General features: G+C 44.7%; 1 protein-coding gene across 5 annotated transcripts in view; it reads right to left on the reverse strand.

Annotated features, from left to right (window-relative positions):
* Positions 1 to 24,802, reverse strand: part of kif1aa (kinesin family member 1Aa) — a 320,477-nt gene that overhangs the window by 148,090 nt on the left and 147,585 nt on the right. For all 5 annotated transcript variants that reach the window (XM_059949994.1, XM_059950017.1, XM_059950003.1 and 2 more), the window contains 10 exons: positions 23,529 to 23,594; positions 21,145 to 21,323; positions 19,581 to 19,692; positions 17,976 to 18,053; positions 13,610 to 13,675; positions 12,898 to 12,915; positions 11,404 to 11,479; positions 10,562 to 10,640; positions 6,647 to 6,789; positions 2,366 to 2,499 (listed from right to left, as the gene is read on the reverse strand). In XM_059949994.1, coding sequence (XP_059805977.1) covers positions 2,366 to 2,499; positions 6,647 to 6,789; positions 10,562 to 10,640; positions 11,404 to 11,479; positions 12,898 to 12,915; positions 13,610 to 13,675; positions 17,976 to 18,053; positions 19,581 to 19,692; positions 21,145 to 21,323; positions 23,529 to 23,594 — 951 coding nt within the window. The remainder of the gene's footprint in view (positions 1 to 2,365; positions 2,500 to 6,646; positions 6,790 to 10,561; positions 10,641 to 11,403; positions 11,480 to 12,897; positions 12,916 to 13,609; positions 13,676 to 17,975; positions 18,054 to 19,580; positions 19,693 to 21,144; positions 21,324 to 23,528; positions 23,595 to 24,802) is intronic.

A 24,802-nucleotide genomic window follows, 5' to 3' on the forward strand; every position in this document is an offset into this window, starting at 1 on the left:
GACCAAAATTGTCCAGGGTGACACAAATGCTGTTGATGTATGTATGTCAGGGGCTCCCAATCTGGAGTCCACAGACCCCTTGCTTAATGGTATTGGCACAAAAAAAACGGTTGGGAGCTACTGACGTAGGAGAACATGATGGATGCTTGTCAATCCCCGTTGGTCTGACTACAGGAAGTGGCAGTAGATGGAGATGAAAGACCACAGTACAGTGAGAAACAAAAACAATATTGGAAGTGTGAGATGCTCCTGCTTTAAATTTTAAATTTAAAACAGAGCCTGAAGTGCTCAACAGATCAGGTAGTGAAGGGAGCAAGTGAATGACCTTCACTCAGTCCGGGAACAAACAGAAAATGTTGGTTATCTGAAACAAATAAATACAATACTTAACTCTAGTGACTGCAGAGTAATTGAAAGTCAAAGACTGATACAGCATAGAAACAGGCTCTTCAGCCCATTGGCTCTACTCTGATTATCGACTACCCATTTATACTAATCCCAGTTCTACCCAGGTTCTCAACTAGTGCTCCCCCCCCCCATCCTGATTCTCCCCTTCATCTACACAGCAGGGGTAATTTGCAGTGGCCAATTAAAAGGTAGTGTGTCTCCACCACAGGAGGAGTAAGGCGTGCCTTCCTTCCATCTACCTGCAAGGTGGATGGTTGTATGAGCAGCTGGTGCACATCACAAGTCCTGGCTTATGCGACCTAGGTGTATAGGGTGTCTAGGTAGCTACAGCTGTTGTGCTCCACTCCAGGGGCAGCTCATCCACCTTTGGTCCCCACCTGCCACCCAACTCTCACCCGTGCTTTAGTTTGCATGCGACACTGGCCACACCCCAGTAAACCATTCCGACAGGCAGGCTAAACACTGTGAAGGTACAGTAGGGAAATTAAGGGTTACGGGGAAAAGGCAGGTAGGCGGAGATGAGTCCATGGTCAGATCAGCCATGATCTTATTGATGCTGCCTGGATTGGAGAGCATGCCTTATGAGAATAGGTTGAGTGAACTCGGGCCTTTCCTCCTTGGAGTGATGGAGGATGTGAGGTGACCTGATAGAGGTGTACAAGATGATGAGAGGCATTGATCGTGTGGATTGTCAGAGGCTTTTCCCCAGGGCTGAAATGGCTAGCACGAGAGGGCACAGTTTTAAGGTGTTGGTGAATAGGTACAGAGGAGATGTCAGGGGTAGTGTTTTTACACAGAGAGTGTTGAGTGCATGGAATGGCGACAGTGGTGGAGAGGGAAACGATACGGTCTTTTAAGAGACTCCTGAATGGCTACGTAGATATTAGAAAAACACAGGGCTATGGGTAAAGGCTAGGTAGTTCTAAGGTAAGGACATGTTCGGCACAGCTTTGTGGGCTGAAGGGCCTGTATTGTGCTGTATGTTTTCTGTGTTTCTATGTTTCTAAAGGTGGATGGCCTACTCCTACTCCTATTTCTTATCTTCTTATGGTTAGCCGGGAACCCGGTGAGAGAGGGATATGCCAACCCCAGTATGCAAAGCCAGTTCCAGCGGACTGGGGGAGCGGGGATGAAATCAACTGCAAGATCTAATGACCAAGAAGGCTGTGCTGCAACACTTTGTGGAGAGTGAAGGGCATGTCGAGGCACAGAAGGCATCATGGTAATCCACTGCAGCCGAGGAAGTCTCCAATCGTGACGATTTTTTGTAGCACTGGACCAAGATTTTTGAGGCCGAGAGAGTGGAACTGCTCCAGTACTACGCACTTTTCACTATGAAATTCCTCTCACATGGTTTTTAACGTCACCGTTGAAAACAACGGACAACCAACACAAGTAATTTGACCACTGACGCCAGGCAGGCAGGCTCTGAGGAGTTTGATAATGGCTGGGGTCACCCATCTAGAGAAGACATTGAGCAACACACACAAAATTCTGGAGGACTTTGGTCCTGCCAAAGGGTCTCAACTTGAAACATCGACTCCATACATGGTCCCTGGCCTGCTGAGTTCCTCCAGCATTTTGTGTGTGCTCCTCAGATTCTCAGCATCTGCAGATTTTCTCTTGTTTGTGATTTGAAAAGACACTGCCCAGAAGAAGGCAACGACAAATCAAGAGCAACCATGATCGCCCACATCATACGACACAGCACATAATGATGATGCTGATGAATTAACCAATCAGCTGACATGTCTTTGGGATCTGGGAGAAACGAGAGCAGCCAGAGACCCACAAGGACACAGGAGAATGTCCAAGCTCCAGGCAGACAGCGTCCAAGGTCAGGATTGAACTTGTCTCCCCACCAGCCGTGGTACTGCTGTGACCACAGCATTCTCAAGTTCTCCTTGCTTTTTTTTAACCCTTGATTGCCATTGCCACCTGAGTTCCTTTGGCTTACCTTGAGCCGTTCAATGGCTTCCTCACTGCCAGGGGCAATCATGAGCCGGTCATGTAGGCTGGACACGGAGCCAGCGCGACTGGACAGAGCAGACAGGGACGGCGAGGGGCTCACTCCAGCCACCATTCCGGACACTGTGGAGAAATTGTCAGCTCGTTGATTGACAGCTGCTATTCTGCAGTTACGGTTATTATTCTCTAAATCCTTCACATCTACAGAAGGAAGCGGGAAGGAAGGAGGGATTGGGAAGAGTGGAAGAGAGAAAGAAAAGGAAAGAAAGAAAAATGCAAGTTGGATATAATGAACTAAAACAGGATGAGAAATATATGCTAGAAAAGAACCACAGAACAGACAACGGCATGGGCATGTGTGTAATGAGTCAGTGCTTATGGCAGAGCCAGGCTGGCGTCCCCTGGATTTGCAACCTACTCACTGTTGGTGGATTTACACTATTTCCCATACCTTCACTTCAGTAGATAAGTTGTGTCCTTCAGAGAATTGCTAATCTGCCTACTGAGAGGAAGACAAGTTGGTGTCAGCGAGGGCTTGTTATTTCAGAAGCTGAGCTGAAGCTTCATCTGTGGCCAGATGCTAAATAACTATTTTGGGAAGAAAGGGCCAACATGCCCTCTTCACCTGCCAACAACTTAGTGCTCAATAATCGTTGTTCTTGGGATCTCACTGTGTACTGATAGGAAGTTTTACCTATCTATATAATCGCAGTAAACAACTGTATAGCATATGCATCCGGAAGTTAACTGAGGAAGTGTTAAGATGTCCTATCTCATCCTTATCTCTCAATTTTCTTGCACTGGTTCCCCACATTATAACAACAGTCTGAGGCTATTCAGCCCACTGAGCCTCTGCTGGTTCCCATCAGTCCAATCCTCCCACTCGTGTCCCTGTAACCAGTCTCCTTCTCGAGTGGCTTTACTTCGATTCTCTTAGCACCTACCTACTCTATTGGCACCTCTTCTGGGGATGTACAAGGACATCAGAACACACACAGGAACACAAGTGAAGAATATACGAACAGGCTGCACTGGACGTCAGGAACCATGCAGCAGCAACGTTAATAACCTGGTGCTATGGTACACTCTACACCCACTTACTCCTCTTGTGGTGTTTCCCTCTGCTTTGAGACTTGAAAATCAAAACACAAGGACTAACTTCTCAAGTGAGCAGCAAATCTAAGGATTCACCTTCCACCCGAGCCTATCCTTGCCTCCCTCCTGCATAATTCCCGGCATGTCACAAGCCTACATGCTCTGCAAAACCCCACAGCATTGAAATCCACCAACAGGAAAGCAATTCTCCACAGGTGCCAATCATGACTAAGAGGGATTCAGTAAACAGACTGAATTTGTATCAGCGACATTAACATTAGACGACAAGACAAGGGTTGAGCACGCACTCACGCACAGTGAGAGGGTGAAGCACAGCAGAAGCATTGCAGCAGCTCTAGGGTGCAATAGTGGGGTGAAGTGTTCAGTGAAAGGCCTGTAACCTGGCCCACTGTGTCCAAAGGAAGGATTTAGAGGAGAGTTGTTTGCTATTATGCTTGCAGTGATGCTCTCCTGCTGTTCTGGGCTCCTGGGCAACATTAATTTTAGTTGCACATCATCGATCACTGTGCCTCTGCTTGCTGAGACCTTAAACTCGGGAATTATTCCTCCAGCTGCTCCAGCTAACTGCTTCTATACAAAATACCTCTTTTTGATCAACTGCTCTGATTTCTAGTACCAAGTTCTGTGGAGTACTTAGGAAACTGTATTATCTCAATAGTACTGGATGATTGCATTCTCCTATTTTTGTCCCAATGGCCATTGTACGAAACTCCTTTCACTATGACCTTAAAGCTTCCTATGAGGTGCCATTGTATCAGCCCCGTATATCAAGATCCATTCAGTACTGATAAATCTGTTGCTTGTTCTTACTTTTGACATGTCTAAAAAAACAGTGTGCATTCAGAATTCACTTTAATAGGCAGGAAAGCCATTTTGAAGATCGCAAGAGATAGAGGCTTCAGCACAAATTTAGTAGCTGTGAAAATGAGCTAGAGTTCTCTCAAGGTGCATGCTGTTCAGTTACTTTGGGTCAAAACTGAAACCCTAGCGCCTGGCAGTAAAATAACCTGGACACAAATGATTAGAATCAGCAGTGTAGGAGGGAAGGCATATCCCAAGGCAAAAGGAATGAGCCATTGTCAGGAGTCACAGCATCAGCTAACCCGGAAAATGTAGCAGGGCAGTGGTGCAAAAGCCTGTCAGTCCACAGCATGAAAGAAAGAGCCCCAAGGAGTTGGGTTGGAAAAGCCAATGGATGAGATTGAATTTTGGGATCACGCAGTACAAAACGAGGGCAATCGGTCCCAAGACCATGATTTCTGTTCAATCGAACTCAATCTTTTCTCGCAGACCTGCAGGGTGTTTTCCTCTGATCTCCAGGAAATGTGTCATTTCCACACATTTAACTCTGGCCCCTGAAAACTGCTGGGCTGCACATCGTGAGAGTGAGTTTCCCATTTAAAGGAAATTTCGTCGAATTTTGACTGTTACACAATCAGATTCACCTCCACATGTTTTTGGGCAATCAATAGTTAATCCCATAATCTGAGTGGAGCCCTACTTTGGAGGTCCCTCTCCCATCACTCACCCACCGGCCTTCATCCAATTACAGAGGAGGGATGTCGGGGCACCGCTATTATCCAATGTTTGAAGTCTATGGGTGGGAACAGATCTAAAGCAATGGACTATAGCCAACAGATGACCTGGCTTCATGGCAGTTTGAGGCACTTGCCAGTAGCTGGCACCTTCTCAGCTACAGTTTGCCATGGAGAAACAGAGAAAATTGCAATGTTGCTTACAAGTATTCTTCAGAGGAAAAGCAATAGAATTGGGCATAGTCTGGATGTCAGTTCTACTGTGTCAGCAGATTCTTCAGGATGTTAAAGAGCTCTGTTATGTTACACTTCTGCTGCTCAAACACAAACAGAAGAAATCGCCCCTCTCAGCTTTGTGGGGAATGCATGCAAATGCACAAGGTGTTATTCCGGATTTGCACACTAGGTGGCCCTGTTGGGCACAGGCAAGTGCCGGATACTGGGCAAGGACCAATGACCAAACAGGGCTGTGATCCCCTAAAGGAGCGGGAAAAAATGACCATCAAATCTTGTTGCGCAGGTGAGCAGTGGCTACTGACTGATGCAGGTGGGTGAGAACCTCCCACAGATTTAGAGTGAAGGAGGAAACATCAGACAGTCAGGCTGTCTGAGGAACCCACTCAGTGGTGACCCATGGGCAATGGCAAAAGGAGGAGCAGGCTCTTTGTCTCATGCTGTGTTGTGAGGGCTGTGTGCCCATGTCTGCACATGCACAAGTGTGCATGCACATATGACAGAAGCGTCACAAGCTGCTACTGTGCTACTCCAACAGTTCACACACATTTTCTTCCACTTCTTTTGTCATCGGACACCGGAGTCACTGAGAGACCAGAGAAAAGAGAGAAACAAGGTTCAGAGGTCAGAGTTCACAACCACAATATCACAGAAAGAAACAACTTGAAATTGATTATAAAAAACTGGCTCAGAGAGGACAGCAGACAAATGGAAAACGGTTTGAAGAGACAGCAAGGAAGAAGCAGGGGTTAGGGGAGGAGTATATGACAACACACAATGCACTCCCTCTGTAAAATTCTCAGTCCCACCCTATTTCAACACCAGAGGCAACATGTTGTGGAAAAGGATTCCTTTTGTTGTATGGCACTGACATCATAGGTCTGAGGAGACTCGACAATATGAAGTCTCAGCCACACAGAACCCCAGGGTATCTCACTTCATGCCACTCTCGCCATTTGCCCATATACACTACATTTTTCAATTAACCTTGGATAAATTATTACTTTACTGTCTGTTCTATAAGTTTCATTGGTGCAGGCCGTCTTTCAAGGGAACGGGGCATGGGAGAAGTGACCCCGTTTTACCGCAGGTCTATGTTACTTCATTGGTAAGAGTTGCATGCACCTACAAGATCACGTTAAACATGGGTACTGGTTATCAGCAGCAGGATTTTACACTTTGATCACATCAAGGATGTTTCATGTGTCAACTTTCTCTGAATCAGAGCACTTGGAGCCATGGGCTCACAAGTGCAGGCATGTTTGAATATCTGATATTACCTGTGGGTATCGGCACAGGAGACCTGACAGGGCGAGGATGGGTATTTATGGTGGGGAAGGGATGGGCTCTAACACTTGCTGTGGCTGTGATCTGGTGCCGCTTACGATCAATAATGTCGCCCAATCCCTGAGTGCAGAGGAGATCCCTCAGTCTGGAAACCTCATCCTTCAATTCCCGGATCAGCTTGTTGTTGGGGTCCTCATTAATGACGGCATTGCATCGGATCTGCTTGGCACGGTCCGCATATCTAAGTAATGAAAGAAACCAGATGGCCTTCAGAGTATTGCTTTAGAGAGCAGAGGAATGTCCGCTAAAGTAGGATAGACCAGGAAATAATTCAATATAGTGCATTCCAGTTAACTGGGACAGGCCAGGGCAAGCCCCAATTTAGCAAATTCCCCAATTAGCCAAAGTTTCATGGAAATAGTAACAAGGTATAAAAAAAACTACCCTTTAAATGAGGAACAATTTATGTATTTCAATAAAGTACAGAACAATAGACAATAGGTGCAGAAGTAGACCATTCAGCCCTTCGAGCTTGCACTGCCATTTTGAGATCATGGCTGATCAATCACTATCAATACCCTGTTCCTGCCTTGTCCCCATATCCCTTGATTCCCCTATCCATAAGATACCTATCTAGCTCCTTCTTGAAAGCATCCAGAGAATTGGCCTCCACTACCTTCCGAGGCAGTGCATTCCAGACCCCCACAACTCCCTGGGAGAAGAAGTTTCTCCATAACTCTGTCCTAAATGACATACCCCTTACTCTCAAACCATGCCCTCTGGTACCGGACTCTCCCAGCATTCGGAACATAATTCCTGCCTCTATCTTGTCCGATCCCTTAATAATCTTATGTTTCAATCAGATCCCCTCTCAATCTCCTTAATTCCAATTTGTACAAGCCCAGCCTCTCTAACCTTTCTGCATAAGACAGTCCAGACATCCCAGCAATTAACCTCGTGAATCTACGCTGCACTTCCTTTAACCCTGGAGACCAAAGCTGTACACAATACTCCAGGTGTGGTCTCACCAGGGCCCTGTACAAATGCAAGAGGATTTCCTTGCTCTTGTACTCAATTCCCTTTGTAATAAAGGCCAACATTCCATTAGCCTTCTTCACTGCCTGCTGCACTTGCTCATTCACCTTCAGTGACTGATGAACAAGGACTCCTAGATCTCTTTGTATTTCTCCCTTACCTAACTCTACACCGTTCAGATAATAATCTGCCTTCCTGTTCTTACTCCCAAAGTGGATAACCTCACACTTATTCACATTAAACGTCATCTGCCAAGTATCTGCCCACTCATCCAGCCTATCCAAGTCACCCTGAATTCTCCTAACATCCTCATCACATGTCACAGTGCCACCCAGCTTAGTATCATCAGCAAATTTGCTGATGTTATTTTTTTATGCCTTCATTCAAATCATTAATGTAAATGGTAAACAGCTGTGGTCCCAATACCAAGCCCTGTGGCACCCCACTAGTCACCACCTGCCATTCCGAGAAACACCCATTCACCGCTACCCTTTGCTTTCTATCTGCCAACCAGTTTTCTGTCCATGTCAATGCCTTCCCCCCGATGCCCTGAGCTTTGATTTTACCCACCAATCTCCTATGTGGGACCTTATCAAATGCCTTCTGAAAATCGTGGTACACTATATCCACTGGATCTCCCCCGTCTAACTTCCTGGTTACATCCTCAAAAAACTCCAACAGATTAGTCAAGCAAGATTTACCCTTGGTAAATCCATGCTGGCTCGGCCCAATCCTATCACTGCTATCTAGATATGCCACTATTTCATCTTTAATAATGGACTCTAGCATCTTTCCCACCACCGATGTCAGGCTGACAGGTCGATAGTTCTCTGTTTTCTCCCTCCCTCCTTTTTTAAAAAGTGGGATAACATTAGCCATTCTCCAATCCTCAGGAACTGATCCTGAATCTAAGGAACATTGGAAAATGATTACCAATGCATCCGCAATTTCCAGGGCCACCTCTTTTAGTACCCTAGGGTACAGACCATCTGGACCTGGGGATTTGTCAGCCTTCAGTCCCATCAGTCTTCTCATCACCGTTTCCTTCCGAATGTCAATCTGTTTCATTTCCTCTGTTACCCTATGTCCTTGGCCCATCCACACATCTGGGAGATTGCTTGTGTCTTCCTTAGTGAAAAGAGATCTAAAGTACTCATAAAATTCTTCTGCCGTTTCTCTGTTTCCCATAATAATTTCACCCAATTCATTCCTCAAGGGCCCAACATTGTTCTTAACTATCTTCTTTCTCTTCACATACCTAAAAAAGCTTTTGCTATCTTCCTTTATATTCCTGGCTAGCTTGTGTTCGTACCTCATTTTTTCTCCCCGTATTGTCTTTTTAGTTAAGTTCTGTTGGTCCTTAAAAACTTCCCAATCATCTGTCCTCCCACTCACCTTAGCTCTGTCATGTTTCTTTTTTTTTAATGCTATGCAATCTCTGACTTCCTTTGTCAACCACTGTGGCCCCTTTCCCCCCTTTGAATCCTTCCTTCTCTGGGGGATGAACTGATTTTGCACCTTGTGCATTATTCCCAAGAATACCTGCCATTGCTGTTCCACTGTCTTTTCTGCTAGGCTATCCGTCCAGTCAACTTTGGCTAGCTCTTCCCTCATGGCTCCATAGTTACCTCTGTTCATCTGCAACACTGACACCTCCAAGCTGCCCTTATCCTTCTCAAATTGCAGATAAAAGCTTATCATATTGTGATCACTACCTCCTAATGGCTCCTTTACTGCGAGATTGCTTATCAAATCCTGTTCATTACATAACACTAAATCCAGAATAGCCTTGTCCCTGGTCGGCTCTCGTACAAGCTGTTCCAAGAATGCATCCCATAGGCACTCTACAAACTCCCTATCCTGTGGTCCAGCACCAACCTGATTCTCCCAGTTCACCTGCATATTGAAATCCACCATAACTATTGCGACATTACCTTTGCCACATGCCAATGTTAACTCCCTATTCAACTTGCACCCTATATCCATGCTACTGTTTGGGGGCCTGTAGATAACACCCATTAGGGTCCTTTTGCCCTTGCTGTTCCTCAGTTCTATCCACACAGACTCTACATCTCCTGACCCTATGTCCCCCTTTGCAATTTGGAACACTACAGATACCTCTCCAGTATACTATAAAACTGAGTATTAGCTCCTAATAGTTGCTGACGAAGAATTCATCTGCTGTTTTCTTTTGAACAAAATCAGTGCAGACACCTGCAGATAATGGACTACCTTCATAAAATGCTTCAGGCAATTGCATCCTCCAAATCTTCATTTTCATTCTAACAATCAAGATGATTGCTGATACCTTCAAAATCTTTGTGATTACTAACTTGTTGAAGTGGTGAAATTGTTTTATTTCCATTCCCAGCTGTTTCTGGCATCTCCAAGCCTGAATGCTTGAAACCGTGGTGAACAAAACGGTTCTGAATCGTCTTACTGTTTATTTCTCGACAACTTCAGTGACAAAAATCACTGCTTTTTAAACATAAGCGCACACAACTGACTCTATTTAAAAACTGATCACTCTATGCACAGTGTAGTTTCTAACAGCTACATGTGCACATGAATAACCCTAGGTAGGAACTGTTTGGGAACAGTCTCCTGCCCCGACTAAGCTGCCTAGTGTCCTAGTTAAACAAAGGGAAGCAGGGATATTTTCTTGATTTATTTTTTTGTCTTTAAGAGTTATTCCAAATAATCGGCTGCCCCGATAGTCCAATTAACTGGAATCCACTGTACTTTCAAAACTTCACCCCATGCTTCCTAGATTCATTTTCCCCGACCTAAGGACCAGCCCCTTCCCTTCTCCTTACCCAGTCTCAGTCCCAAAAACTTATTCAGCCCCTCCCATTATAAACCCTAGTCCCACTTCTTTCCTCCTCCAAACCTAACTCTCATTGCCCCTTGTCATTAAAACTTGGCTCTTTCCAATGGCCCTCTTCATCCAGTGTACTGCTCGTACACCTGTTCCTTACCTCAGAGTGCTGAGTGTCTCGTCATAGTTGATGTCCGCAGGACTAAGTGCAGCCACCATGGCAGTCCGAGAGTTGCCCCCTGCGGAGAAGCAACATGTTAGGTCATAGGTCGGCGCCCCATTTCTGAAACTTTCTTCTCACCTCTTCACAGAACAGGAAACTAGCACTGACTTTCCCCACACACCCAATCTCACCCAAAGCTATGTCTTTCTAGCATTCGCCATTTCTACCTTAGGTAAATGATTCCACCTAAATTGTCCATTCCAAACAAGTCACGTCACTACCCACTTCCCCCAGTGAACCTCCGGCAGAGCAGGTCAAGGGGGGCACCACGTGAAGCAAAAGGAAACCTATGTCAAGCTTGATTCACATTACTCAGAGCCAGAGGCTAGTGGGATCACAAAATCTCAACAGCAACACCGCTGTGGTGCTATTGGAGGAGTTGTCCTTCAGAAGAATCATTAAACTGGGTCTCTCCCCCACTCTCTCAGCCTATGATTCCTGTTAATGTACACAATAGTTCTCTCTGTTCTCCTAGTCAATATTGTTCCCTTATTTAAGTATTAATCAACACCTAAAAGCAGATTTTCCTGTAATACAGCAATGACCACACTACAAAATTAATTTGTTGTGAAATACTTTGAGATATCCTGAGACTGTGGTGGTTTCCATTCAAACTCAAGTTTGGTTCTCAGGATCGAAGGACATGGCGATATCCAAAGTCCTTCTGTAATTCTTTCTAAGTTTAATGAATCAAAGCCCATGCTAACACGTAGTGATGGAGGAAATGCTGCTCTGTTAGCTGTATCTGTAAACAGTGGGACACAAGAAAAAGCACTCACCAAGGTTCTCTCGTAACAGCCATGTTAGCACAGAGTCTCTGTACGGGATGAAATCTGTTTTCTTCTTTTTCTTGTTCTGCTCAATGTGGAACACAACAAAGACATTTCATAAACGGAGCACGCTCACAGTTTCAGATTAGGTGCAGAATTGAGCTGGAGTAAACATCAGTCATCCTCTGAAATTAGTTTCATTGGTGTCCTTTAAGGCTCTGCCTCTGCCAGAATCCTCCATCCAATAAAGAGTATCAGCAGTCTAGCGCTACCCGGAGCTTGCCCAGCTCCCCAGAACACACAGGATGAGAGCAATATCCCTGGCTGAGCAACCCTTCATGACAGTGAAAATATCAGAAATACTCAGCCAGTTTAGCTTCTGATTTCTTTCCTGCATTTGCTAAGGAATTTGTCAAAGCCTGCTCCTGGCACGTGGTTTTTTGAGCATTTGAAGCATTTTCTGATTTATCTCAAGCTTGGGACAGAAGGCTACAGGCGAGTGCAGGAAAGTACAGGGTGCAAAGATACTGCAGAACAGACGAACAGTTGGAATTGCAAACATAAAGCTGACTGTACATCAGCATCCCACGTTGGGACTGCATCGTATCACACAGAGTCACACTTGAATCCTGAGGCGTGTCTGCATCCACAGTAGGGCCGAAATTTAAAGGAGATGTGAGAGGCAAGATTATTTATTTATTTATTTGTTGAGATGCAGTGCAGGATTGGTCCTTTGAACCGTGCCGCCCAGCAAATCTCCGATTTAATTCTAGCCTAATCACGGGACAATTTACAATCACCAATTAACTTAACAAACGGTATGTCTTTGGACTGTGGGAAGATGCTGGGGCGCCCGGTGGAAACTCCTTACAGGCATCGACAGGAATTGAACCCGGGTCACCTGCACTGTAAAGTGTTCTGCTAACTACTATGCTACCAACTACCCACAGTGACAGGTGCTTGGATGGATGGGGTGGGGGAAAGAGGGCGGGGGTGAAGCAGGTGTGAGAGTGACATGTTGGTAGCCATCTGAACAGGCAGGGAGTGGAGGGACACGAATCCTGTCCAGGCAGATGGGATTAGTTTAATTTGGCAACAGGTTCAGCACATGCAGGCTAAACGGCTTGATCCTGTGGTGTAAAGTTCTATCTTCTTAGGGAGCAGCAGGTGTTAGCTGTCCACTCTCATTCCAGAATGTTTAATGATGTAGAGTAGGGTGTGGAACATGTGCCCGTGTGGCACCCACAGCTCAGTTTGCTGGCTCTCAGAGCAATCTGAGTGACAATGGGAACTCCCTGATCTGCTGACAGACTACATCCCTGCCCACATCTGAGCCTGGTCAGGGTCAGCCCCATTTTGCACAAAATTGTGAGCTCCAGCAGTAAGGTGACAAGGCTATGGCACTGCCGAGGTCACAGCCGAGCCTGAACTTCGTCTTGTCATTTATTAAAACAAGTTAAGCTCTGTTCTCAGGACTGTCCAGGAATTGGGGGTAATTCATACCTTGTTTGATCCGGAATCCTGTAATAAATTAAAAAAAGTAAGGTTATTGAAAGGGCTAGTGGCACTTGACTCATCAGTGCTGTTCTTTCCCTATTTCATTGTCAACTTCATATAAATCAGCAAGGAACTTGTCATTAAGCAAATGTCATGAATATCAGGACAACAATGATGACTGACCTCAATCAATATGACCCCTTCTACAGGAGGAGTCTCATCATCAAGATTCTTGCAGGGAATCTATCCACTCAGACTACCTTTAAGGTGATGAAAGAATATCTGAATCAATCCTAAACTTCTTTGAAAAAATTTTCCTTTGTCTTCATCTTGGACCTGCACTTTTCTGGAGTTGCTTTTTTCCTATTTAGAGCCATATAAAATACCTTTAAAAGAGCCTTTCTTTCTTCATTATTTATACCTTTGGCATGACTGACCAGCTTTGTTCAGCATCTCATGTGCTTGAAGGTCCCCTTTTTGTCTCAGTGACCTGGTCGGGCACAGGTCTTCAGAGTTTGAGCAGACTGAATTAGGTCCTACACCATGCTCTGGTTCTGAACTTATGGTTCTACTGATTTTGCACTCAGTTCTGGCTGGGAAAGGTCAGCACTAGATCAGCTCTGACTCCAAGATTCCTACTTGAACATCAGTGGACACCAGCGCATTCATCAACATCACCGTCATCAAGAGCCCCAGTAAAAGCAACAAGCACACTCACCACCTCTGCCAATGCTGAGATGACTTTGCCCAGAGTTGTCAAGGACTTATTGATATTTGCTCCTTCCTAAAACACACAAGGAAATGAACTATTAAAATGAAGCAAGCAGAAACTGAACAAATAGAGGCAACAATACAACAAGAATTGTATTAAACATAATGAAGGCATATCCATTGGATAGAAACGGGCCACTGTGTTCCTGACACATTGTTCAATTTTATCAAAGAATTCTTCATAAACTCTAGGGCATCTGCTTTTAACCACTGCTTAATTGGACATTTTAGAAAAATGTTTTCTGGAATCCAAAGAACAGGAGATAAAACTGATTCCATCAAAGTGGCGGCATGTGTACATGTCGCAGCCTCTCCAGGGCCAAGCACAGGGGCTTTTTCCTTTGTTAAGTGTGTTTTTTTCAATTGTAATTCTATACTCGACTCCAATAACTAGGAGTACAGCAGGGTGTTGTAAGAGCTGGCTGGCGATTCAGAGAAGGGTAGGCTGGCTGTCGGGCCACGATGGGAGAGTTGGGCAGTTGGGCCACCAGCCCTCAGAGGCAGGGTCAGGCCGTCAGGCCGCAGGAGAAGGTGGATTGGGTTCGGAAGAGCTGCTGCCTGCCACTCAAAGGCACCGAAGTTGGTGCATGAAGGTGGCGTGCAGAGAAACCATGACTGTCTTTGGACATTGCTTTTGCGATAGCAAAACCCTGTTGGACATTGATTACCATAGGCCCGTTCCCCTTGTTTAGCACTGGGCAGGAGGCATAGTGAGGACTAGGCCTCAAGCCGTGGGCTTGCCCACAGCCGCAGTCCAGGTGAGAAGGAGATACAGGAGGCAGTACAGTACAGTGTTCATGCTCAGTTGGGGTAGCTTCTCCTGTCAGTGCTGCCCTCCAGTGTTGGATTGATGGAATTAGACTGGATTGCCAGGAATCAGCAATTTGCGGAAGTTGTCGCTTAGGGCCTTGGACTAAAAATGTGTTTTCTTGGCTGACTATGTTTTCTTTTTCCCTCTCCCTCATTATTTTGAAAGCACGTGTATGTTTTTGCACCTTGGCCCCAGAGAAACGATGTTTTGTTTGGCTGTGTCCATATAGGGTTTGAATTAGAATTAAACGTGATTAGATTTGATTTGAACAACTGAGACACAAGAGGCTACAGATGATGAAATCTGAAGCAACAGACAATCTGCTGGATGAACTTAACCTATCAATCATCATCCATGGCAGGAGTTCCCAACCTGGGGTGCAGGAACCCCTTGCTTAATGGTATTGGTCCATGGCATAAAAAAGCATGGGAACCCCCAATCTAAGAGACTGATGATGTTTCAGTTTGAAATCCTGTATCAGGACCAGATAAAATTATGTTTTGGTAAATGACCAGACAGAATGAGGGATATCTTCTGCAAGTCCATCAAATTATCTGCAGCAGATATTTTAAGATTGGGCAAGTGCAAACACAAATTGGAATGGGGTAATCCTGATGAATTATTTACAACACTGTCTGTGTGACGCTGCTGGGAAGACCGATAGTGTTCATCCTCCCTCCACAAACTACCACCGACTGGCATCTACATCAAGGCGAGTTGATGGATGACTAATCAGATAGATGGACAATTGATTGGCAGGTAGATCAGACAATGGGTGAATCAGCTAACTGCACAAAAAGATAGCTGGACAAATAAACACATATTCCAGAAAGTTCTGTGGAGGAAAGTCTCAATACATAAGTGGTGATGAACAGCAGAGAGCGGGATAGAAGTAGCTCAATGCATGAAAAGATGGGACTGCACAGACAGTTTCAAAGTTCAAAGTAAATTATTATCAATGTACATACAAGTCCTTCTGATGCAGCCACACTCAAAAAATCGGTAATAGATTAATAACCATAATAGAATCAATGGAAGACCAGACCAACTTGGGCATTCAACCAGAATGCAAAACAGAATAAACTGTGCGAATACAAAAATAAATAAATAATAAATAACCAATAAATATTGAGAACATGAGACGAAGAGTCCTTCAAAGTGAATCCATAGGCTGTGGCAACATTTCAATGATGGGCCAAGACGTGACGATTGAGGGGTAATAACTGTTCCTGAACCTGGCGGAGTAAGTCCTGGGGCTCCTGTACCTTCTTGCTGATGGTAGCAGCGAGAAGAGAGCAAAACCTGGATCATGGGGGTCCCTGATGATGGATGCTGCTTTCCTGCAGCAACGCTTTGTGTAGTTGTGGTCAATGGTGGGGAGGGACTTACCCATGACAGACTGGGCCATATCCACTACTTTTTGTAGGATTTTCCATTCAAGGGCATTCCATTCTATACTAGGCTGTGATGTAACCGGTCAATATATTCTCCACTACACATCTACAGAAGTTTGTCAAAGTTTGAGATGTCATGCGGAATCTTCACAAACTAGTAAAGAAGTAAAGGCACTGCAGAGCTTTCTTCATAATTGCACTTACATGCTGGGCCCAGTTCAGATCCTCCAAAATGATAATACCAAGGAATTTAAAGTTGTTGATCCTCCGACAAGGACCTGCTCATGGACCTCTACTTTCTTCCTCCAGAAGTCAATGATCTTGCTGACACTGAGTACGAGCTTGTCGTTGTGGCACCAGCCAGACAGATTTTCAGTCTCCCTCCTATATGCTGATTCATCACCACCTTTGATTTGGCCAACAACAGTGGTGTCATCAGCAAACATGAATATGGCATTGGAGCTGTGCTTAGTCACACAGTCATAAATGTAAAGTGATTAGAGCAGGGGTCTAAGCACCCAGCCTTGTGATGCACCTGTGCTGATGGAGATTGTGGAGATGTTGTTGCCGATCCAAACTGACTGGGGTCTGCAAATTGGAAATCTAGAACCCAATTGCACACGAGTTATTGAGGCCAAGGTCTTGAAGCTTATTGATAAGTTTTGAGGGAATGTTGGTATTGACTGTCAGGCTGCAGTCGATAAAGAGCATCCTGATGAATGCATCTTTGCTGTTCCAAGGTTGAGTGAAGAGCCAATGAGAATGCATCTGCTGTGGACCTGTTGCGCCAGTAGGAAAATCCAAGTCACTTCTCAGGCAGGAGTTGATGTGTTTCATCATCAACCTCTCAAACACTTCATCACTGTGAATGTAAGTGCTACTGGACGATAGTCATTGAGGCTTCTTGAGGTCTGTTTGAAGCAGATGAGTACCTCAGACTGCCGAAGTGAGGGGTTAATGATAGTGAACAGACCAGTAACTTGATCAGCACAGGTCTTTAGTAGCTGGCCAGGTACCCCATCTGGGCCAAATGCTTGCCTGTGTTCACCTTCCTGAAGGCTGCTTGTATGTGGGGGGGTTAGAGTTAATGATGGTTCCTCCAGGTTTTGCCAGTCAACGTGAGCATAGAAGACATTGAGCTCATCTGCAAGCATAGCTCTATTGTAAGGTCATCAGGATGCTCTTGATTTTACTTGATAAGAGGCATGTACGCCCTGCCACAAGTAATTCAAGTTTGCCACTTCATCTGTGAGGTGGTTCTCCAGGGATCGTACCCAGACTTCTTGTAATGTTCTTGATCTTTGGACTTGAATGCCTTTGACCTGGATCTCAGTAGATCCTGGCCCTCAGCAGACTGTGGCTCTCAGGCTCTATCCAGGGCTTCTGGTTGGGGAAGATGCTGAATGATTCTGTGGGGATACACTCGTCTACAACTATTTTAATAAAGTCCATACAACCCATGGTGTATATATCTAGATCCACAGAACACAGCCTAGTCCGCCAACTAGAAACAATCGCATAGCCACTCCTCTGCCTCCTACAGCTACATCCTTGTTGTCCTAATCTCTGGGGCTTTGCCCTTTAAGCCTCTGCTTGCAAGCAAGTAGGAGGACATCCAAGTGATTAGATTTCCCAAACTGCTGTCTGGGCACGGACAGTAGGCATTCCTTATCTTATATGTTAGTGGTCCAGTGTGTTGGGACTTCTGGTGCTACAGGTATTACGCTGATGATAATTGGGAAGAAGCTTGATTGAAGTCCCTGACTATGATTTGAGATGTGTTGGGAAGGACTGTTTCTTGTTTGGAGACAACAGCATGCAGTATCTCAAACGCTTGATTACAGTTGGCTGCTGGTTGCGTGTAAACTGCGGTCAGGATTGTGGGGGAGAACTACCCACTTAAGTAGGACAGATGGCATTTGACCGCTCAGTGCTCAAGGTCAGAGACAAAAGCGCCACATCCGAGCACCATTTCGGAGCGCGAGTTTATCATGAAACACTTACCTCCACCTTTAATGGACATGTGGGTAGAAAGATATGTGTGTGGGTAGTGAGGTTTATGTCTGAGTTAAATAGATGGACAGAGGGTCGATAAAGCAGATCCTCACCTTTAACCGTGTTCCCTTTGCTCCTGTAGAATCTGCCCTTTCACTTCCAGCAAGATCAACCAAACTGATTTTACTCACCTACAGAATAAAAGGATGTTAGAAACAAAACATGTCATTCAATTAAAGTCAGAATCACTCCTTCGAGTGCTCAGCAATTACTAATTCATTGGAACGCTGTGGCATTATGTGATTTAAATAGACCACCCATTCAAATTCTGCATCAACTCATGAACCAAAGCCACTTGTAAACAGGGGAGTGCTCTGTGCATCAAAGGCCCAGAACTACAAAGGATGCCTTAGAAATAAACCTATCAGTCCAGGAAAGAAGCTACATAATCTGCATGCTGAGAGAATTCGAGCAGGGAATGTAACGTGCAGGATCTATAGTAAAAGCGAATGGGTAATGCAGAATGCCATACGACAAAGGTATACTCATCATGCTGGATGCAAACTGTGTGCACTTTGTATTCAAAAAGAATAGGTAGCAGTTAGGTCAGGTATCAAGCTTGGGTGTACAGTGCCCAGAGTTTTTAAAGAGTAGAATGTGAAATATAAATGGTAAGTAACAGGAAGAGTGTTTAATGCTGATTTTAATACAACCTGCATCAATATTAGGCAGTGAACATAATCATCACAGTGGCTCACACATCTTAAATATTACTGTCACTGTGATGTTTATAAACTTTCTAAGATAAGCTTTTTCTCAATGGTTTTTGAGGATAGACAACGAACAATGCTTCTTCCTCCCTCTCTTCTAGTGGGAACTCGGAACCAATACACCTTTGTTATTTCAAAATTTGCCACCCGCTGATTTTCTTCATGTGGTGCTATCTCAAAAATTTGTGAATTTCCATTGTAATCTCCCCCACCCCAAAGGAAAAAGCATCAATTACCCAACATTTATTCATGTCTGTGGCCTTCCCACCCCTGAGTGTGACAGCGCCATCCTGGTCTAGCCAACAGCTCCCTCTGGTGAATAAACTGGAAATAGCAGGTACCCTGCCCAACCTTCCTCTAATTGAACTTTGTGCAACTTTCTGCATGTAAAGTTTCCTTCTGCAGTTTTCTCTGTTCAGAGTGAGGCACTGAAGCTCTATGGATCACCATTACAGGTTGCTGTTTAACAGGATTGAACTGAACCAAGTTATCAGTAAGGCTATCCTCATTATGGCTGTTGAATTAGTGGAGGTTTCACCATAACTGAAATCAAATCATTACCATGAAATCTGTAATATTAAATAAAAACCACTCTTACAAAATTTATGTGCTGAAAGAAAATAAATAAATAAAACTATTTGACTTCAGCTTGCATTCTAATGCAGCTTCACATTATGGAAAAACACGATTCAGTTCGGTTTCTAGGAATGAAACCCTGGATCCTCCAATACCCTCTCCCCCACCCCCCCCCCCCATAACATTGTGTTGATCTGTAACATTCAGCCAACCTCTGAGCTGTTTTTAAACTCAGCTTTGAATAAAGGTCATATCTCTTTCAAAGAGTGAAGACTACATCCTCTCTGAGTGAAATCACACTAGGAAGCTAGTCTGTTCCCACCTCTGCACCATACAATCCTCAGGCAGGCCGCAAGTGCTCCCTCCCTTTACCTTCTCAGAGGTGGAGTCGGCACTGGAGTCATGTGTTTTCTGCGTGAAGATGATATTGAACACAGCGTGAGATCGGCTGCTGGTCTCATTCATGTTTGTGGCAGCCACAGTCCTGGTGAGACAGGAAAGAATCAGTGAATATTGCCTTTGGTAGTAGGCACTCTTCAATGGTAGCAGAAAAACTAGTCTAATGATGGAGGAGCTATGGTCAATGATCAATGAGAGCAAGACTCTAGTCATTCATAGAAGGAACAATAATCAATGATCTCAGGGGTTCCAGTTAGTGATGGCAGAGCACTAGTCAGTTAATGATAACATAGGTGGTAGCCAGTGGTAGCAGGGCACTAGTCAATAATGCAAGGAACCAGAAGTGACATCACTTTGTCAGAGATGACAAAGCACTTGTTAACACTGAAAATAGCATTAGCTTTTGTAAATGCTACCACTAGTTAATTAAGTCTGAGGTACTAGCTTAAGAGGGCAAAAGACCAGTCAGTGGCTTATCTGGAGTAATAATTAACTCCAATTGATAACTGGAGCTAAATATTCTGTGAAAGACAACACAGCGAACAATCTTTAAGAAATAATATTGAGGGAGGACCCATGCTTCAATGGTAACTGGAGGTAATAAAATGGCTGCATAAAGCAGGACCAAAGGCTTACAGCTAGAGAAAGCAGAGAGAGACATCATCAGTTTTTGACACAGAGACATAGAGTTGAGGAAATATACGGAGACAATAGGGACATCATCAGAAAGGAGGGTCTCACCAATCTTCACTTTGACCTTAGCCACCTGTGAGGGACTGGTGGAATACCATCAGCTTCCTTTCCAAATCCTTTCACATCCCACTAACTTCATGACATTATGTTTAAGTTGCCTCAAGCTCTCTCCTCTCCCTGTGGACACAGTGGTTCGCCCTCTGGTAACCAGATGGTTTGATCAAATACCGTTCTATCCATAACTGTTGCCACCCACCATCTCTCTCCAGCTCAGTTTAGGAATACACTATATCATTGAGACTCAGTACAAATAGTCACCATAGATTCCTTCAAATGTAGAGGTTTGTGACATGTGTTAAGTGTAGCATACATGAGTGAACAGGTATGTCTGGACCTTTATTTCTCAAAGTTCTCCATCACTACTTCCTCAAAGCATGAAAAGGGGCCATTCAGCCCACTGAATCTATATCAGCTCACAAGACAATACTATTTCCTCATTTTTTTCCTGCTATAATTTACCCTCCCTAGCAGCTCCCAGATTCTATCACTTGCCCATGCACGTGGAATCTGGAGCAAAAAAAAACGAGCAACTGGAGGAACTCAGCAGGTCAGGTCAGGCAGCATCTATGGAGTCAGAGACTGTCGGTGTTTTCGATCAAGACCCTGCATCAGGACTGAGAGTGTAAAGGGGAGATGGCCTCCATGAAGAGGTAATGGTGGTGGGTCGGGGCAGCAATGAAGACCAGGAACTGATAAGGGCATGTGGCTTGTTCAGTGATTCACTGAGGAAGGCCACTGGGGTGTAGTACTGGGTCTAATCATGGAGTCAACTGGTTTTTCATACCTGGCTTTGTTGCCCGAGTCCATGAGGTCTGAGATGTCATTGTAGGAGGTCACCGCAAGTTTAGAGAGATCCTCCACATAAGGGCCTAGAATTGGATGCTCTCGAACGCGAAGGTTTCCTTTGGTTTTAGGGTTCAGTAAGTCTCGCACACGCTCACAGTAAATCTCCATATAACTGACCTGGGAGACAGCACAAAAGCAACATTAGAAAAAAATGAGAACCCAGATCCTAAGATGATCGGTAAAATAAAATCCTCCCTATTCAAGCCCCGAACGTCCCTATCCATCCACAACTGAGGCCAACTGCTTGGAAAACTCTTCGGTACAACTTCCAGAGGCTTTTGTTGCCTCTCCATTTGCCTCAGGCTGCAGTAGCCTGTCTGCTGGGGGTGTCTATATTAACCTGAAGTGTCCTGCTCCAGGGTGAAACGTCAGAGCTCAGTGACTGACCTGCACCTTTTAACCTAACTAGTTGACTAAGTCAGCTTCCATATCATTGGCCTGGACTGGCAGACTGAGGCCGTCCAAACCGTTGTACAGATGTGGGCGACAGTAGGTCTTCGGACACCATGAGATAGCGAGCACAAGGTAACGTAACCCATCTGAGCTGGGGCGGTGGTGGTGTTGGCCACATTCGAGAAAGTCCATCCACATGAGACTAATTTTAAATGTAAACTCTCTTTTCAATCTTCCATTTATTTATAGCTGGTTCCTCCTCTTCCTCATCAACACCTTGCTACTTCCAAGGATCTGGGATCAAATACTGCACAGACACCAGTTCCCTCTTCCCCCATGTCACTTTTCTCACAGCCTCCGGAATGCAGTGTTTTAAACTCCATCCCACCCCCCAGCTTAAACCTACTCCCTCTAGCTTTTGATTTCTTTTCCTTGGGGGAAAAAGGTTGTATGCATTCACCTGTCACGGTTTTATAGAGCTCCATTTGATCACCCCTCAGCCTCCCATGTTCCAGAGAATAAAGTCCCAGCATGTCAAACTTCTCCTGTACTTTTATTGAAAGCCCTTGGGTCCTGAGAACATTTCAGAAATCTCCTTTGCACTCTGTCCAGCTTAACTGCATATTTCCTGTAGCAGGGTAACCAAAACTGTACACAATACTCCTGGTGCAGCCTCACCAATATCTCCAACCTAACATATCAATTCCTCTACTCAGTGCCCTGACTGATGAAAGCCAGCATTCCATATCTACCTGTTATCCTATGCATTCTGAAACTTCAGCTCATTCAAATTTCCCTGCCCAAGTCCTAACTTGCTAGCTTCAAGCTGACCCACATCCCTGTGCAGACTATCTCATCAACACCACAATTTCCACATCAGGTCCTTGACTGTTTACACAGCCCTTCCATTGTGACTTCCTTCAACCTTACAAATCTCTGGCAGCATTTTTCTTATATATTTCCAGTCTTCTATGCCAACATCCTACCCTTCAATCTTCACCGGCTCAGGCAGTTCTAGACCTCCATCTCTAAACCTCACATCCTCTCCTTAAAGGCTAACTCCTTACCAAAACTTTAATCTTCACCTCAGTTGATTTTGTGTGATAATGCCTCTGCAAAACACCTTGGAACAAAGGTGCTACATAAGTGTAAATTTCTGCAGTATGTTCACTTAAAGTGCTGGGTATTATTTGCATACAATAGTCCCTCCATCAGGACCCAATATTGGCACCACACAAGCGTTCAGGTGCATCTCAGTACAGTGCAGCTCCCTCAAGTCCATCAATTACGACATGTTTCTGAATTCAGTGCTAGCTGGCAGTCTCACTCAGAACTTGGTAAGGATTCTCCCACGCTACTATCTTTGCATCATCCTGAATGAAACTGCAGGCTGGCACACAATTAAGGGCATTTAGAAATGGAATAGGCAAATCTTTAACTCCAGTTTATTCAAGCTTTACATGTGGGTTCTGGGAGTGTACAGCACTTTTGTCATCAGCACCCAATTAAGTTACCATTGAACCATACAGCACAGAAAGAGCCCCTTTGACCTTCTATGCCTATACTGACTATCAAGTACAAATCCCATTTATCAGCATGTGGTCCACAGTCTACTGTGATTTGGAAATTCAAATCGATCTATTGTCTGGATATTTCTTACTATTGTATGAGTACCTGCCTCCACCACACACTCTGATAGATGTATCCAGCCGCGGTGTGAAAAATGCTCAGATGCCCTATAATTTGGCATTTCTCGAGACTGTTAGCCCGCGCTGCCCCAAGGAAAACAAAACACACCCCATCATCGACATTCTTCTGAGTCGAATTCTGTAGTTTACTCATTAAGCATTAGCCCCAGTCTGACTCCAGCAATGTTCCTGAAATGGCCTTGAAACTTCCACCCTGTGCTAGCCCCTCCCTTACACTTACTTCCACAGAGTAGGAAAGATTCGCATTTGCACTGTCATTAATTCTGGCAAAGAGGTCTTCACACAACTGGGGAAAGAGGAAGGCAAAATCAGTATTAGAATATAGAACCAGTAACAGAGCACAGCCTATCTAAAGTTACAGAGCGCCTGCAAATCACGGATGATTAAGTGACTGAAGTAGGCGTTTAATGTTTGGAGGTGTTATTGTTGTTGAAATACTCAAATTTTCCTGCAATGCAGCTTCTGTATTATCTCTTTCACCAGAACGGTGGCTAATTCTGGAGTCCTGCCAGGAGAAACTGTTCTGCTGTTATTTTCAGAATCAGAATCAGGTTTAATATCACTGGCAAGTAATGAAATTCATTGCCTCTGCAGCAGCAGTACAATGCAATACATAATAAAGTAAATCTGTGAATTTCTGTAAGTGTGTGTGCGTGCACGCGCGCACTTGTGTTAAATAGTTAAATTAGATAAGTGGTGCAAACTTAAAACTAAAAACGTAGTGATGTTCAGGGGTTCAATGTCCATTCAGGAATCCGTTGGCAGAGGGAAAGAAGCTGATCCTGAATTGTTGAGTGTGTGCCTTCAGGCTCCCTGATGGTAGTAATGAGAAGAGGGCATGCCCTGGTGATGGAGTTCCTTAATGATGAGTGCCACCTTTTTGAGGCCTCGCTGCTTGAAGGTGTCCTGGATACTACGGAGGCTAGTGCTCATGATGGAGCTGTGGGGGTTGGGCACCGCTCCAGCACGAGTCCAGGGGTGTGTAATATGGCAAAATCTACCCTTAAATAAGTTCTGGGGGCCAAGCCACAGGAGTACTCATCACTCCAGTTTTAGTGAAATGGCATTTTCATAATCCAGAAGACTCAGTGACAGAGAAACATCTCTTAGGCTTACAGCCATACAGGAGGAGGGGTTTTGACCCGTTGACTCTAGCAGAACAGATCCATTATTTCATTTATTCACATCAGGGATCTTCCAAGCTATGCATATTTTCCTATCTTGCTATATTCTTGCACCCCTGCATCTTATTCTTTTCCACACATCCCTTTTTTAACCATCTTCCCTCCCACCCCCCAAACACAACTGGAAGAAATGCAAGTGAATTGGTCAGTCCACACTCTTCAGTTCAGAAAATGAGGACGATCTCACTGAATTATTAAACTAAATTCTATTCGGGCTTGGCAGGTTGAACAATGGTGTTGGGATGCCTAGAAACAGTAGAATCTTTCTTGAAATAATGGGTGGGTGTTCCTACAGAGGAGGAATTTCTTC

This window comes from Hypanus sabinus, chromosome 2 (genome assembly GCF_030144855.1).
Source record: "Hypanus sabinus isolate sHypSab1 chromosome 2, sHypSab1.hap1, whole genome shotgun sequence".
Lineage (NCBI taxonomy): Eukaryota > Metazoa > Chordata > Chondrichthyes > Myliobatiformes > Dasyatidae > Hypanus > Hypanus sabinus.